The sequence below is a fragment of the Cornus florida genome, unplaced genomic scaffold, assembly GCF_030987335.1.
Source record: "Cornus florida cultivar Cherokee Brave unplaced genomic scaffold, ASM3098733v1 CherokeeBrave_3.0.0_Hap2_Chr11, whole genome shotgun sequence".
Classification (NCBI taxonomy): Eukaryota; Viridiplantae; Streptophyta; class Magnoliopsida; order Cornales; family Cornaceae; genus Cornus; species Cornus florida.
Window position 1 is genome coordinate 48,616,146 of NW_026775581.1, and position 18,175 is coordinate 48,634,320.

The window sequence follows — 18,175 nt, forward strand, 5'->3', positions numbered from 1 at the left end:
TGGTATCTTTTTTCTCTGTGATTAAAAAGTTTAAAATTTTCAAAGTCCTAATAGGATAAAACATGAACGCGTGTACAAAATGTCAACAAAGCGACTTTAAATCAAGTACCCCAAACTGTTTTACGCATATTATTATAAAAAAATGTTGAAATTGTTTAATTATAAACAAATACCTAAAATGTATTGTATTTTTAACAAGTATTCTACCTATTTATTGATTTAAAAGTAATAAAATGTAATTAAAGTATGTAAATTAAAAATGTTACAAAAAAAATTAAAAAATAAAATTTCGAAGATAATGAGCCAACTTGAGTTCGTTCGCAAATAATAATAGTGAGAGCTTAGTTCTCTAGTGATAGCCCAGAGAGATCATCTAGTAACCATGCCCCAAAACTAGAAAATGAACAAATATTTTGTATGAAGGTACTGAAGCTGCATATTGATAACCAGACAACTCTGCCCAAATGTCAATGGTATTGACATTAGTAGGAATGGTCGACCTAGGATGATTGGGATATGATTTGTAAGATTGGGCACCGATTCGGTGTCACGAAGTACAAAATCAACCGGGTTTAGTGTCAAGAACTACAAAATCAGCAAGGACCTGATCAACCCAGGTTCCGGAATCGAGGGGAATCATAGCTACCCCTAGTGCGTCTTTTGGCCAGTTAGGATTCCGCGGTATTAGTACTAGTTTACAAGTTTGAGACCCTAGAGGTTACAAGTACAACGCCTTCTACAAAAATACATGAATTATGGGGAAAGTCAACCAAAGTCTGGGTGTATTAAAAACTAAAATATCATGAATTACAAATGACCTACAAGAAGAACTCAGGTATAACCAAAGAATTTTGTAGATAAATTCCGATTCATACAACGGTTTCCCACATCCATGGGAAACCTGAAAATATAGTAAAGAGAGAAGGATACAAACTCGAGTTTCCACTTATCCGACCATGGTTAAGAGCCAGCATCTGCAATGCGAGAAACGGAATGAACAGGGCTGTGTCTTGATAGTGGAACTGGACTACGAAGTATATGTTTTGTGATCCTTGGATACCTCAGGTTTTTGAGCAGCCAAGCTGGAACTTCCGAATCTTCGTTCTTCCATTCAATGCAAGAGCTAACATATCGAATTCCTCCACGTACCAGAGCTCGGAAACTGTCGCCTAAATGAATTTACCGAAAAATAAGCAAGATGAACACCGACAAAGAAGAATGCCATAGTCCAGGAAATTCATCATAATGGTAAAAAAACAGTGTTCAAAATAGAGCTGTGCCGAAACGCACTTCAAGTTCCAAATGTGCAGCACACCAAACTGAACGTCTACACTAGTTATTTGTACGATGATCTCTAGCTATTGCACTATCAAATTAATTCCACAATGTTGTTCCAAAGATGTGTTTCGAACTATAATTTCTAATGGACTGTCTAAATCGCCATGTAAATTGCTTGAAGATGACAGGAAGTCTGCCTCTAGTCTGGGATCCAATTTACTTTGGCACAGCAGTTGGAATAGTTCATTATAAAACCCACGCAGGGCATGAATGTTGGCTGAATTTTTTAAAAGGGTTTGTTTTAAAGGTAACAGAGTAGATATTTTTCACATATATATATCCAAAACCCAAACTTTTTTTATAATTGAATATAATAAAACAAAAATCTTAATAATGGGTAATTATCCTAGCATACATTTTTTCATTGCTGTTAGAACTTGCCGTTATAGTTCAAGTTCAAATTACCATTCAGGGACAAACAGATCATTTTATATTTCAAAGTAAATGTCATAGAGTCTCAAATAATGGGCTTGCAAATGACAATAACTACTATGAAACAAAACATAATGATACTGAAATCAACATTAAGATATTGACTGTGGTGATTGCTTAATATATCTGCCCCTGAAAAGCCATCAGATCATGTGATGTCACAAGGAATAGTTTCAGTGGCCTAGTCCGATAATTATAACTCTCTGATGAAGATTTCTTCACCTTAATCAACAGTTGTTTAAGCCGAGGGAGAGAGAGAGTTCACCCCGATTTTTACCTCCTCACATGGTCACTATACTGATCAATACAGGAAGGATATACATGGTTTCGAACATCAAATAAAAAATCTACCTGAAATCCACGTAATTCGTTGTTTAGACGAGCAACTAGCTTATGAAAAAATTGGAGTTCTGAAGTTTTATCCACCTCCTGTACAGAACAATAGAAGGCGTCAAACCACAAATTTAAAGATAAACACTTCAAGTCATAAAACTAAGATACTCCCCAAAAAGACTTTTGTCAGAAACAAGAAAATAAAAAGAGTGATTTCCCCGGATATCATTGTCTAAGAGATTCCTTATTCAGGAAACTTTCAGTGCTCCAAACCTACTAATTTCGATTGTTCTTTTGTTTTGCTTTTCAGTTCTTGTCCATTACATTTGAAGCCCATAGTTTACAGAACTAGCTTCCACTAGTTTCTCTAGGAGTATTTATAATTCCAACTGGTACATGCATGCACGTACTTGTTCAGGTATGCTCTGTCTGTGACGAACCCCAAAACCGAATGGACCAAGGTCTGTTCTCAATTTTCAATCCAAAATCAAATTGGAGCATTGAAAAAACCAAACCAAAACAAACTAAGAAATTTCAGTTCAGTTCTGATTGGATTGGTGCAGGTTTCACTGTGTTATCCTTATGTCTACCCTTAGTAGTATCTGAATAATTTATGTCATCATAATCATGTTATAATAATATGGCACGCATCATAAAGATCAAACAACTAAGCTAAATGGTCCATGTAACCTACTTAGTTATGCACACTGCAAGGAACAGAGAAAAAAACATATGGAGGAAGACCTTTCAATTATTCCTAAACTAAAGTGCAAGTACGGGAAATGATAGGATATACAGCCAGTGGGGACCGGCTCAGAGCTTTAGAACCAAGGTATCCAGTTTTGGAGTATAAAGTATGCCCTGACACCCCATTCTCCTAGGCAAGTAAGAGGAAGAGGAAGAGGAAGTGAAAGAAAGCTCTACCAAAGGGGGAAGCCTGGGGATTTTCCTGCTACTTCGACTAGAGCGTGATCCAACATTGATAAAGAAAAGTAAGATTTCACAGCATATATCTTATATCTGTGGCATGCATCAAAAAGTAATCACTCAGTGGACCAGGGAGCATGGTAAATGCTTTTCTATAGAGGTACTTGCTTTTAAGGTAATTTAGGTATACCGACCCCCTATATCAGAAGTCAGAGCTGAACAAACAACATTGGTTTTCTAAAAGAGGAAACAGCACTGATCCGATTTTACTAGAGAAACTGACTAAACCTAGGTCAATTTGCATCAGTTCTTTGGTTAGCAGGTCCCGGACTCCCGTTATGCTCCCCTCGGGTATATCATAATAAGATGTATGGTAAGCATTTGTTTCTAGGTTACACACAAAGCTAGCCTCAAAATTCAGTGTATGACTACATCAAAAGAAAATATATTATTATTTTTCCCAATTGCTTGCAACTGCAACACTTGTAACAAGTAAACAATATCAAGAAGTAATTAAAGGTAGATAAATAAATGCAACAACTAAAATGCTAAGTTTTAGTTATTACCTCAGGTGAAGTATTTGGGTGACCCAGAAGTCTTGCAAATGATGTGTGAAGAATGGCATCATCATACTACAGCAGAAGAACGAATGGGGATCAGTAAAAGACTTGAATCGTCAACAATATCTACTGGGAAACTATATCAAACCCCACACTCCTCATTTTCATCTCATTTTCGACTGGAGAAATTAAAGCTGTTCAATGATAGTCAATCAATACCATTGCACAGGGTACAAATTACAGTATCACAAAGCGGGCGGATACTAGCTCTTTATGTGTAGCGCCATAGGAAGTATAACCAATTTCTTTGAAATCTTAAACTGAATCAACAACCCAGATGTATGTATTATCACCAGTGACATCTTTTTGTCTATAAAGTCTCATAAATTTGGAGGGAGAAAATGGCACTCAAAACAATAAAATGATAATATATTTTAGGGTAAATTTTTGGGTCCTCAGATGTAGTGCCCCATATCCTTGCCCGTCCATTTATATCTTCAAACCATTGGTATATCTTGTTTACTCACAAGGTTCATGTAGTTGAACATGAGGTGACAGATTCATATGGTTCTTACAAGTTGCTTTTCTGGAGCACGAGGAAGAGCAGTTCTCAATTTAGCACGAATAGTTATAGGATCTGTCCCAGAAATCACCTACACAAGAAAATCAATAATGAAATAGAGGACCAATAATTTATATCCCTAATAATGGGTGTTTTCAAAATTATTTTCCTACAATGATCCAAAGTATGAATGTTCTTGAACATGTATGCAGTTCGGAAATTTCAGTCAGACAGAATGGTGCTGAAAACCATAGTTACAAGATTTATTCCACATTGAGATGTTTCGGTCGGAAAGTCCAGTTCTAATTTTTTTTTTAAATATATAAAAAAAATTGAAGGAAAGGAAAAAAAAAAAAAAGAAAAAAGAAAAAAGAAAAGAACACCATGCCTCAAAGACGACAGGGACTATTTTCTGGTCTGTTTCAATGCCTGTTTGGTCAGATTATGCCAACACCCCAGAATAATCAGTCTTGGCTGATACACGAAATTATAGAGAAGAGCTGCTTCTTCTCATAAATAACTAAATAATTGACTAATTTTTTACTACAACATAAAATATTTTTTACCAATAGATCTGAAATGGTATATAGAAATAATCTGCTGCAAGTACATGATGGAAATAAGGAAATAAATAAATAAATAAAAGAAACACCGATTGAAACGGAAATCATAGAACTGCTCAAAACTTGATGGTTACTCCTATGTATCAACTATATTACCAACCTTCCATGGTATTAGTATAAAGCGACCATTGGTAAACTATCACAAACAGTCCCTGTGAGGAAGAAAGCCCATGCATAGAACCCCAAGGGGTTGGCTCAAGTGGAATTGGATAGGCACACCAGTAACCCAAAACCCCAACTATCTTGCTTGCAAGATGAATGGCTTTCATAGTCATGATTAAGATGTCAAAAGGAAATTATAAGAGACTTTAACACAATAATTCTATAGCAGTCACAATATAGAAGTCTCTCACAATATAGTTTGTTTGCACAGTTCCTTTCAATGATAGAGAATAAGGAAAGTTTGAAACCTTTAGTTAAGTAAGGTATTGAAAATTCACTCAAAGTGAGACATGATTTCAGAGAGAGGTGCCTCATAATGCAGTTACAAACCAGCAGTTCACACAAAACATATTATAAATTGATATATACATACATATACGTGTTTATAAAGCTGAAGTTATGTAACCTGCCAGCACCCCAGAAGCACACCAGTTGAAGTTAAAACCACCCTATCCAAGACAATTTTTATTGGGCAGAGAGCGTCCACAACAGTTTTAACAGCATTTGCTTCAGCTTCTATCTGACAGGACAGGAGCTGTTTCAGTACAATCATTACAATTTCATGATGAAGAGAAAAGAAAGAGACATGTGAAGGGCAGAAAAGGGGAATTACCTCCTGTTCTGTGGCAGGAACAGGTGCAATATGGTGCGAGGCATGGAACATGCTAAAATGGTACAAAGTAGAGTTCTGAAACCAACTCACTAACCAAGACACATATAAGCAGGCAAACGGATACAATGAAATCTCTTAGCTGTAAAATAAAGTTGAAAAGATACTCTTTCTAACAAAAACTTTACAATATCTAAATTAGCTCAAGTTTGAAACTTCAAAGAACAACATCAATGTTAACGAATAGGCCAAAAGAAAAAAGGAAATAGCTTACCTTTTTCAAAATAGGGAAGAAATATACCCCTTACAACCTCCCTGCAGCAAGCAGGCATATAAAAATCTAAGATCCAACTTTTTGAAGCAAGGAAAGAAAAAGAGAAAAAAAAGACGAAGAGTCCATTGAGGGAACATAAAAGGAAAAGGGAAATGAAATATTCTAAAGACTTTGTAAAAGATTCCACATTCTGCATAATATGTAAATTTTTATTATCCATGCAAGTGAAGTATGATATATATCCATATTCCAGTATATTGAGTATCACAAAAGTTAAAATACAAAAAATAGCCTAAGCATTGAGACATGGACAATTTTATGTCTTTTTTTTCAGTTAATCTACTTATTGTATATTTTTAAATTACAACAGCAGGATTGGCACCAAAGCTGCAATCAGTTTTTCTCCCGCTACAAAATTTTGGATAAGACCATGATGGCATCCAGGTAAAGCAGAAAGTAAGTGTGCACTATTATTGAATATGGACAAGGCAAACTCTACCAGCTAATCAAGACGACGCTCTAGTTGCAAAGAATTTTTTTTTCACATCAACCCCGAGTCCTTAATGACTTTTCCTATCACTAAGACAAGTAATATTTGAACTTAGAAGGGAAGGCCAACTTTTATACAACGGACTTGGTCACTACTCTAGTATTGTTGGGAGATACTGGTTAGCAAGTGCTAGAGTGATGAGCTGCTTGATACAACTGAAAATGAAGCTCTAGAAGTTTTGAATTGAATTGCAAGTTCAGTACTGAATTTGCGAAATTGAAACCTGTTGAAGATTTCCTGGAGGAATTAGTAGAGGAAAATCCTCCAGTATTGATGCTCTTTCCTATTATTGAAGATTTTACCGTTATTAGAGGAATCAGTGGAGAATAATCCTCTAGTATTGATATTGTTTCCTATTTTCTATCTCTTTCCATTATCATCATTTATTCTCCTATATAGAGGAGCCTCAACCATTGTATTGAGTATGACAAAGAAAGTTTATAATAAAAGTGAGGTAGCCATTATTCTCCTATATAGCCAAGGTGCTTGCTCAAAGAATGCGAAAAGTTATGGATGGGATTATTTCAGATTCCCAGAATGCCTTTGTTGGAGGTAGGCAAATTCTTGATTCAGTTCTTATCGCCAGTGAATGTGTGGAATCAAGGTTGCGTAATGGTGTTCCTGGAGTTCTTTGTAAACTTGATATTGAGAAAGCTTATGATCATGTTAATTGGAATTTCCTTCTCTATTTGCTTCAAAGAATGGGGTTTGGAAGTAGATGGAGGACATGGATTCAGACATGTCTGTCGTCTGTTAAGTTCTCAATTCTTGTGAATGGTTCTCCAGCCTGCTTTTTTGGGTGCTCTCGGGGTATCAGACAAGGTGATCCTTTGTCCTCTTTTCTGTTCCTTATTGTTATGGAGGGCTTAAGCAGACTTATGCGCCGGGCAGAGAATCTTGGTCTCATCAAAGGATTTCGGGTGGGAAGAGATATTGCAAATCAGGTGGAGATTTCTCATTTGTTATTTGCAGATGACACTCTGGTTTTTTGTGATGCGGATGTATCTCAACTTAGATATTTAAGATGCATTTTGGCTTGCTTTCAGTTTCCGGGCTTAAGGTTAACGTGGCCAAGGGTGTGCTTGTTTCGGTTGGGAATGTACAGGACATCTCTTCTCTTGCTGCAGGGTGAGCTCCTTTCCTATCCCTTATTTGGGATTGCCCCTAGGGGTTTCTCCCAGATTAGTGGGGAGTTGTGATTGATAGGTATGCAAAGAGGTTGGCAGGTTGGAAGAAGCAATATTTGTCAAAGGGGGGTAAAGTTACTCTTATTAAGAGCACTTTATCAAGCCTTCCCACTTATTTTCTTTCTATGTTCCAAATTCCATGCTCCGTTGCTGATAGAATTGAACAAATTCAACGGAATTTCCTTTGGGGAGGAAGGGGAGAAGAGTTCAAGTATCACCTTGTTAGATGGGAGCAAGTCTACAAGCCTATAAAACTGGGGGGTCTCGGTATTAGACGATTAATTCCTTTTAATCAAGCTCTTTTGGGCAAATGGTTGTGGATATACGGGAAGGAAAGACATCGCCCTTGGCGTAGATTAGTCTCCTGCAGGTATGGGGATGATGTTCGAGGATGGACTACACGTCCGATTTCTATTGCGGGAGGCGTTGGGGCTTGGAAATCCATTCGGAAAGGATGGGATGCCTTTTCTCCACATGTTAGATTCAGAGTTCATGATGGCAGTCGTGTTCGTTTTTGGGAAGATCTTTGGTGTGGAAATCAGCCTTTATGTCGTACTTTCCCAAGATTATTTAGTATTGCAGCTGATAGACATGCCACCGTAGCTAACTGTTATCAGTTTGATAATAGTGGAATTACGTGGAATGCTCTTTTTCGGCGTTCTTTTCAGGATTGGGAGCTAGAAGATGTGAGCATTTTTATGGATCAATTGTATCGGCAGGAAGGAATTGGAAGGGGTTATGACAATTTGATTTGGATTCCCTCTTCTCACGGTAGTTTTGAAGTAAGGTCTTTGTTCTTATGTTTGTCTAATTTTGCACCCTCTGATTTTCCATGGAAGACTATATGGTGTTCGATGGCTCCTACTAGGGTGACTTTTTTTGTATGGACCGCCGTTTAGGGTAAGATTCTGACGATCGATAATTTGAGGAAAAGGGGAAATTATTTTGTTAATTGGTGTTGCATATGTAAGCAAAATGGGGAGTCAATTGATCATCTCCTAATGCATTGTTTTGTAGCGCACGACTGTTGGAATCTTATTCTTGGGCTTTTTGGCATGAATTGGGTAATGCCACGTTCTACTAAGGAGCTGATTCATGCCTGGAGAGGTTGTCATGTGGGTAGAAGTGTTCCTAAATATTGGAGATCTGTACCCCATTGTATTTGGTGGTGCATTTGGAGGGAGAGAAATAGTAGAATGTTTGAAGGAAAGGAATCGTCTATAGCGACCCTGAAACTTATTATTATTCGTTCTCTCTTCAGTTATGTGAACAGAAGTTCCTGTTCCTCTTCTGATGATTTAATTTCTTTTTTGGATTCTTTGGAAACTTAGTTCCCGGTTTCTTTTATGTCTATGGGACGCATTCCCCTATTGAACGCTTTTTTAGTTTATTATTACTTATCAAAAAAAAAAAAGTGAGGTAGCCATTAGGGCTTTGTGTGTTGTGGTTCAACCCTAGTAGCTGAACCACGTATATTCTTGCCTTGTGTTCTTCATACTTTGTTTCTCTATTCATTTTCAACATGGTATCAGATCAGACAAGGTTCTGTGCTATTTTCTCTCTCTTCATCAGAACCATTTTTGGTTCTCTTCTTGGATCTCCAGATGCATTTTTATTGAGGTCATCTTCTTACACCTCTTCATCAATTGAGGCTGCCGGATCCATTTTTATTGAGGTCATCTTGTTACACCTCTTCATCATTTGCACTTGCTGCTACTCGTAATCTCAATGGCAAGTTGAACATTCATGCCATTCATGCTCCAACTTGAGGGGGAGTGTTGAAGATTTACTAGAGGAATCAGTGGAGGAAAATCCTCCAGTATTGATGTTCTTTCCTATTATTGAAGATTTTACCATTACTAGAAGAATCAGTAGAGAATAATCCTCTAGTATTAATATTGTTTCCTATTTTCTCTCTCTTTCCATTATCATCATTTCTTCTCCTATATAGAGGAGCCTCAACCATTCTATTGAGTATGAAAAAGAGAGATTCTAATAAAAGTGATGTAGCCCTTAGGGCTTTTTGTGCCTTGGTTCAGCCCTAGTAGCTGAACCACGTATATTCTTGCCTTGTGTTTTTCATACTTTGTTTCTCTATTCATTTTTAACAAAACCTATATTGTTTCGTCTGTAGTTCTGTCTTTAGAAACTACTTAAAACACTAATTAAAATGTTCAACCTGCCTTTATAAACTACTTAAAACACTTCTTTACATGTCTTAAATTTGAAAACCACTAATTAAAATGTAAAAATGATCCAGAAATGTTAATTTCTTTTTGCCAAAATTCTAATTGATTTCATTTTGAAAATTTTAAAAAAAAACAAAACAAAACAAAAAATAATCAAAATGAAAAAGACATAATTGTTAGGAATTTTGAATTTGGATTGGACATAGTCCAAGTGAGATCTGCATGTGACTCTTCCCAACTTTCTTTTCTTCACGTAAATGCACAAAAACATGCTTGTCCCCTAGATAAACACAAAATCTAGAAGGAGAAAGAAGAAAAGAGTAGAGAAAAATAAGTTCAAGAATTCTGGCGAACCATCGAGACTAACGGAGCTCCAATTTGCAGATAACCCCAGCGATACTCTACAGTCACTAGAGGAACCCTGATGACACGTGAAGGTTGAGGGACATTACTAGCAGGTTAGGATTACTGGCAACCTGTGCCAACAGTATCTTCCACTTGACCTGCAAACTTAGCCTTCGATTTTTACGGGAGACAAGAATGACTGCAAGGGTAATGGTAGTCCTGGCGTCGACTATGTTTTACGAGACTTTGGTGGCCATAAAGAAAGGGCATTCACAGAGTGGAAAATCTAAAGAAAAAAGGAACATAAATCAATTAGTTTAATTGAAGAACCACTGATATATTTAGCTTTAAATACTTAATTGTGTACTCAATATCCCCTGAATTGATGAACCTCTGCTTCCATTCCTTTGCTGAGACAGAGGTGTGACCTCACTCCCATTGTCATATGATAAAACATTGGAAGAAAATGTAGTTCAGTTGATGTAATATAATTCTACGAGTGAGTGGTGAGTGACTTTGAGAGCCTAAAATGCTAACAAAAATTATTTTCCCTCGAGAGTTTTCCCGACTAATGAATTTTTTTCTTATTAACATCATAAATCCCTCTTTATGACCATAACACTTAAAAAAATAATTTCAAATTCATCAATTCCCCTGGTTCAAGAACTGTAATCATTAATATATCCTGAGAATTCGACAACAGAATTCCAATCATGGCAAGATTTTGAAACAAGGTTATTTCATGTAGTATTAGTATTAGTGTGTGTGTGTGTAGGATTATCCAAAAACCCAATTATTTGGGACTGGCTATAGATGTCTACACTGCTATTTTAGTGTCTAAAGCCCTATCTTCCATCAGTTAATAGCGTTTTAACTAAAAAGGAGGCTAATGAGTGATAGGCCAGGTCTTCAACTGAAAATCTAAATATAATCAATTGACACACATAAGGAAACACAATAAGTGACAACATGCAAAATAACAAAATTCTTACGAGATAGGAACCGAGTGCTCTGTGCTCATGTATAAAACATTAGCTCGCACAGGAGGAATAGCAGCCTGTGGATACAACAAGGCCAGGCATCATAGACAGCACAAGAATCAGAAAACAGCTATAGGACTGCAGAATGATCTAATTTACTTGCACTTTACCTTAAGTATAGGTGTAACAGATCCATCTTTTAGAGTAAAAATATCTGAAAGTGACAAGGACTGAGAAGTTTCTCCATGTTTGAGGAACACTGCACCGTGCTCATCCAAATCCCTCTCCATCTTATCATACAATCTTAATCTCTTCTCCGCATTTGTAGTTGGAGTATCTGTTCCATGCCCTTTCAGAAGTTAGCAGATCAATCAAGCGGTCTAGTGTATACACAAATCTACTTTTACATTTAAAATCTAACATCTTTTCCAAACAAAGATTTCCGAATGCTGTCCAAAAATATCCAGAAGTTCAGTCTGGCAAAGGGGACATATTAGAAACAGCAGTGTGGCTGGCAATCTAAAAGCATAGTGACACCACAGTTCAAAGTCAGTCTCAGCCCCCGAATTCAAGATTCAACAGATTTACAGAACTAAGCTTGCACAAACTACCAACTATATTAATTATTTGGCTCACAACAACATCTTGCCAAGATTGTGGAAAATGATTGGATCCACCATTTGAACCCATCTCACTTAGTCTATTAATTTCATTAATTTGAGGATGTTAGCATTTTATTTTTTGTCTTTGACCAATACAATGGATGGTGAACAGTAGCCCAAGCCTAATTCATTATTCTGGTGTGAGAACCTCACATACTTTACAGCTGGAACTGAATGCAAGATAAGCTCACTTTAATATGAATATGGAATAAATTCTCTCTGGCACTCTCGATATTGCAATCGTGATTGTATGAATTGAGTATGAATAATTCTCATAGAGATCAAGAATGTAAAATTCGGATAAAAAAAGGGCATCAGTACTAATTCATAAATTAATAATGCCATTCATTCAGTTTCTTTCTCTCTCTACATATATGGATGCACGCACACCCCCATTCACACACACCACGAAATTGAAATGAAAACCAGTATAATCATAAGATCACCAGTAAAATCCATTGAACACTGAAAGATGACACTATTTCAGAAAAGATTTCAGCTGATGAGAAACAGAAAGGGAAACTAACAAAAACATAAATTCTCTCAATTAAACCCTTCTACTTACTACCAAAAAAACCCTTTTAACTCCTTTCCTTTTCCCCTTTTTTCCATGCTTTTCTCAGCAAACAAACAGACAGTTTTACAATAACAAATTGGAAAGAACAGAGAATAAGGAAGTAAAAGGGCAATTGAATACCTGAAGAAGTTGAGTGATAATTGTCAGATGAATTTCGAAGAGCCATTTGGAACACACAGAGAAAGATAATCGCAGAGATTGCCCAGATTAAAGTCGCTTTTTTTGAATGGGTCCAACAATTCCTAACCCTAGCCATCGCCAAAATTATCGATTGAAATTCATCAGGTTTAATCCCAAACCCAAAGTGTCGAGCTAGTTCCGAAAACTTGAATTATACACTTCACACACCAACTCACCTAAAGAGTGTAACAAATATTAATCAGTTTTATTTTATTTTTGGAAAGTTCACCAAATGGTTCGGTAATGACTAATCAATTGTGTCAAAAAATAAAAAATAAAAAATAAAAAATTAATTAATTAATTAACTAATCAATTAATTTAAGGGCAAATTTCACCAAACGTCCAATAGTATCAGTTTTTTGATCAAATACTCTCAACTTATTTTAGAAAACCCCCAACACTATGAAATTTAATCATATTGCACCAATTTTGTGATTAAATGACGAAACTAACCTCATGATATACCCATTGATTTAAAAAAGCAAAAATCGGTATTTTGTCAAATACAGAAATAGCCTCAGTGACATTTAACTCAGCAAAGCACAAAACGACCGCGTTTTGTGTGTGTATATTATATGTATATATATATTATTCACGCGGCCCTTCTCTTCCCTTCTCTTCCATCTCACCTTCACCTTCACCTTGATCCAGAAAACCACAATTAACAAACCAAATTAGTAAAAAGAAACATTGCACACCACGTGATGGTCAAATCAACAGACAAAGTTTTCGAGAAATTGAAAATCGCCGGATTGATAATAATTCAGCTGTTCTTTAGCAGCGAAGAGTGCACAGAATCAGGGCTCCGGCTGATGAAGGTGCCGCTGGTGAATCTGGAGCTTACGGACTGGATGTAGAAGGTGTTTCTACCGGAAGGATCGGACTAGGACCGCGAGGCGGCGAATGTGTTCAGCTGTGGATCAAAATCGATTGATTTGTCGGCAATGAATTTTTCGGCGACGATGGTGTTCGTCGGAGGTTTTGTGTGTGTATATATATTATATGTATATGTATATATATGTATAAATTCTCCCTAGATACACCTCTCTCAATCTGGGTATCTCTGCTAAGAACAGAGGAACTCCACAGTTGCCGAAACTCTTCAAATTGCTCAAACTTTATGGGATTTTCCCAGAAAATCAATTCCAACACAGGTTGAGCTTCAAGAGCTCTGCTAGTCCTCCGAGTGATTCTGGGACATTCCTTTCAAATCCATTGTTGTTGAGATCAAGAACCCTCAATTTCTTCAACTTCCCCAAATTTTTCGAAACTTCACCACTGAGAAATAGATATTGTAATCTCTTCCAAGTTGATTAAATTGCTAAACCCATCTGATATACTCCCAGAAACGTTCGTTCTTGTCAAGACCAACCTCCTTAGACTCGTCAAGTTACCGAGTTCTCCACCAAGAGACCCAACCAAAGTTGGGTTTTCTATGAACACGAGCTCTTCCAGAGAAGACCTGAAATTGAGTTCGATGATGTGAACTGTTTCTGTGGTGGCGTTGTTGTTGGCTTCGTCGACGAAGATGTCGCAGACGACGCCGTGTGGGGCAGAGGTGCAAAAGTGATCTGAGGAGAATTTATACACATATATACATATACATATAATATATATATACACACAGAGAAAAGGGTGAAGGTGAATAAAACGCGGTCGTTTTTGTGCTTTGATTACACTAATACTAAGTTTGGTGTGCAGGAATGGAATGGAATAGAATGCCCATTTCAACCATTCCTTTGTTTGGTATGCAACTTAAAGTGGGAATGGCCATTCCATTAGAACGAAAATTCATTCCTGGGAATGAAAATCCATTCCACAACTAAATTTATGGAATGACCATTCCATTCCCAAGTAATTTATTTTAAAAAATCGACTTCCCAAAACACCCTCATATTCCAAGTCTAAAAACCACCATTACCTTCCACCACAATCATCTCTGCCTTTCACCACCACCACCACCACCACCACCACTGCCTTCCACCACCATTGACTTTCACCATCGTCCACCACTTTCCACCACCACTGCCGCCGCCGCCTTTCACCACCGCTACCGCCACCGTTTGCCATAACCACTACCGTCGCCTTTTACCACCGCTACCGCCACCACCTTCCACCACCACCACCGCCATTGCCTTTCACCACCACCACCGCCATCGCCTTTCACCACTGCCACCACCTTCCACTACCACCACTACTATCGCCTTTCACTACCACCACCACCTTCCACTACCGCCACCTTTCACCACCACCGCCACTGCCGCCGTCTTCAACAACCACCAACGCCTCCCCCATCGCCTTCCACCATCACCATTGCCGCCTACCACCTTCCATCACCACCACCACCACCACCCACTACCGCCACCACCTTCCACTACCTCCTTCTACCACCGCCACCACCACCTTTCACCATCGCCACCACCACTACCACCTTCCACCACTACTTTTCACCATCGCCCACTACCTTCCGCCACCACCACCATTACCTTCCACCACCACCACCACCACCTTCCATCACCACTACCACTACCTTCCACCACTGCCTTCCACCACCTCCCACCACCACCACCACCTTCCGCCGCCACCACCTTTTACCATCGCCGTCACTGCCACCTTCCGCCACCGCCGTCACCATCACTTTTCGCCATCGCCCACCACCTTCCGCCACTACCTTCCACCACTGTGATACCCCTCGGATCCGAGACACGGGTTTATCAGGCCTAGGCCCAAACCCAAGGGAATATTAAAACAATTAAAGTATTTTAAATCAAACACAGAATAGAAATTAAAGAATTTAAATATAAAATCCTCCAATGATAAATAATAAATTAATCCTCCAAAAACCTTCAAGGTTACAACTTGGGAATCTAACTAGTGGACCCCTAAACCAAACTTCAACTAAAACTGAGTAACTGAAAATAAAGATATTCTAAAACTAAATCATGAAGTGAAATCCTACATCGTCGGTAAAATGAATGAGAGTCACTGCTTAACACGATCAAGCTTGAGACTGGAACCGTCCAATACCTGAAAAGAATAATAAAGGAGTGGGTCAGGCCCACGAGCAAGTTCTAATCTAATTGCAATCCATACAGTGACTCGATACGCAGATACACCGTAGACACCTCACAATATCTATCTAGTGTATACATATAAATATATCCACACTAAGGGACATTCACTGGTTTATAATAGGGGTCTCAACCTGAATAGAATGCAACATGCGAAAACGCACCCAAAGGTGGGCATGAGTACCTAAACCTAACAAGGTACACCTCAACCTATTATAACCAGCTACGCATCCACTGCATATACGCACCCTAACCAACGAGTCTGAGACTCAAGCTTATCTCGTGGTACCATAAACATATATATAAAGTCCGTCTAAAACCAGGGTATGACAATCATTTATTTATTGAATTATCATACAACATACCATCTAGTTAGTCACTCAATTTATTCAGTTGGTACGACTTAACTACAATCCATTAATCCAGTAAGCCATTCAACTTAGTCACAGTTGATCTGACTTCAAACACAATTAGGAATTCAATATTTTAAATCCATTCTTTTAATCCATCAGGGTAGGTTTATGCGTTTTGAGCTAAACGGTCCCTAGTATGCCACCGTCCCATACCGGTACATACAATCCTCCAAATCCATGTAAATTACAACATATATAGAATAAACAAGTAATTTACAGTCCAAACCAAATATCCAAATAATCGCAGAAAGAAGATTAATAATCTCGCAATTAAAATCCAGTATTAATCCATGTAATTGCATCAAAGAATTTAATATTCTAACAATTAACATCCAAGGCATGCATAGTTCCAATCTAATATAAAAACCTTATCATGCATTTAAAACAAGTTTTATTAACATACTGGATCTCCTTAAAATGCTAAAATTTAATTAAGCAATTAATCCATCCTCCATCCATTATCAGCGTAGAAAATTTATCAATTTTATACTGTTTGTCCCATGGATCAACTTAAATCAATTCAAGGTTTTAATCACACCCTAAATTAACTATTTAATCCCTCTGTGAAATTCCATTAAATTTCTAAAATTTAATCAAGCCATTCGGTTCCTTTCTTCTGTTAATAGCATGCACCGTTGTATATTTTTACACAGCTTCATCCTTTATCAGAGAGTCTTAAACCATGCAGCAATAAGTTTAATATTACTTAGAGTTAACCCTTATAACCCTCTATGAAGTCCCTACAACCCATATGAACCATCCAAATACTCAAACAGTGTCAAAAGTATCACACAATGCTGTAGGAACCCATTTCAGAACGCACAAAAGTTTGGAGCCTGCTCTTAAAATGAAAGAGCAGGCTCTTTCCCACTTGGAGCCGGCTCCAAACTCCCTTGGAGCCGGCTCTTGCTGAAGGAGAGCAGGCTCTTAGCTTTCCAGAGCCGGCTCTCTCCCCCTTGAGAGCCTCCAGTTCAGTCTTTGCTCCGTTTCAATCTGTCTGCTCATTCTCTGATCAATTCCTACCCCTCTATTGGTTTCTTAAACTGATCTTAAGGGTTTAATACCACTCTAATAGCATCCCCAAGGTTTGATTACAACAATTTGAATCAATTACAAAGATTAAACTTGCTACTGAAACTTAACATGCGTTAGTACCAACTGAAACCACATGCACGAATTGAAATGAAACAAATTGCAACACATATTTAAAATAGAATAATAACAACCCTATGAGTTTTATATAACCCCAGTAGTGTTCCTATATTTTGTTTATAGTAGTTGCAATCAAATACAGAGTCTAAAGTTACAACAGAAACAACATGCTTAAAGGACAGAAAACTGGAACGAGTCTTGCATGCACTGTAACAGATTTGTTTTCAACACTACAGATTATCAATGTAGCATATGTTAAACAGGTAAATTCTAGTTACTGATTGATTAAACCTTAGAGATTATCTAGGTGCACAGAACACAAGCCAAAGAGAAGGAGAAAGAGAAGAACTTGCCTGTGATTTCAGTTATGAAATCCCGGCGTCGTCTTTAAGTTTCCGGCAACTGCTAACTTCCTTTAAGCCTCCTATGGGTGTGATTTAATCCACCACAACCCTCTTTTGATCCTCTCTGTTCTTGTCCTTGGTAGCACTTACGATTGCCTCTGTTCTCTCAACTCTCTCTCTGTTACATTCTATTTTCACTGTGCCGTGAATAGGGTTCTCCAAACCCTTAGTGAAACTCATACACGTATATAAATAGGCCCTTAGAAAACCCTAATTAAACTAGAGCTAAGGCAGAAACTCTAATTAAACTAGAGTCGGCCCATAAACTTAAGTCACATACACGTTAGATACTTGTATGACGGCTTCAAGAAAAACCCTAACTAAAAACATATTTAAAACCTTAGTTAACGTATTTACATAATTAACCTATTCAAATTTAACAATTATCAAATAATTCAATTTTAAAACAAACAATTTATCAAGTAGTTCAATGTAACAATAATAATTAATTAAATGACAAAATTAAATGCAATTAAATCAAATAAGTCACAAAATACAAATAATCTCAAATAAATCAACTAAAGCAATTAAAAGCAAATAATAAACACAAATAAACAATTCACAAACAAAAATACACTCAAATAATTTATTAAAATATCAGGACTATCCTTTTTAAAAATAGGGGTATTACAACCACCGCCACC

General features: G+C 37.4%; 1 protein-coding gene across 5 annotated transcripts; it reads right to left on the bottom strand.

Moving 5' to 3' along the window:
* Positions 1–753: 753 nt before the first annotated feature.
* LOC132283507 (uncharacterized) lies at positions 754–12,696 on the bottom strand. 5 transcript variants are annotated; one of them, XM_059785453.1, is made up of 10 exons: positions 12,432–12,694; positions 11,243–11,421; positions 11,085–11,149; positions 5,822–5,862; positions 5,551–5,639; positions 5,344–5,472; positions 4,166–4,243; positions 3,597–3,662; positions 2,122–2,199; positions 754–1,169 (listed from the first exon to the last, which is right to left on the bottom strand). In XM_059785453.1, exons 1-10 carry the CDS (start codon positions 12,565–12,567, stop codon positions 1,062–1,064), a joined length of 969 nt encoding a protein of 322 aa, XP_059641436.1. In that variant the 5' UTR covers positions 12,568–12,694; the 3' UTR covers positions 754–1,061. The 5 variants fall into 5 exon arrangements, with proteins under 5 accessions (XP_059641436.1, XP_059641437.1, XP_059641438.1 ...); XM_059785454.1 differs by having other exon boundaries at positions 11,243–11,409; positions 12,432–12,693; XM_059785455.1 differs by having other exon boundaries at positions 5,344–5,457; positions 12,432–12,692.
* Positions 12,697–18,175: the final 5,479 nt, after the last annotated feature.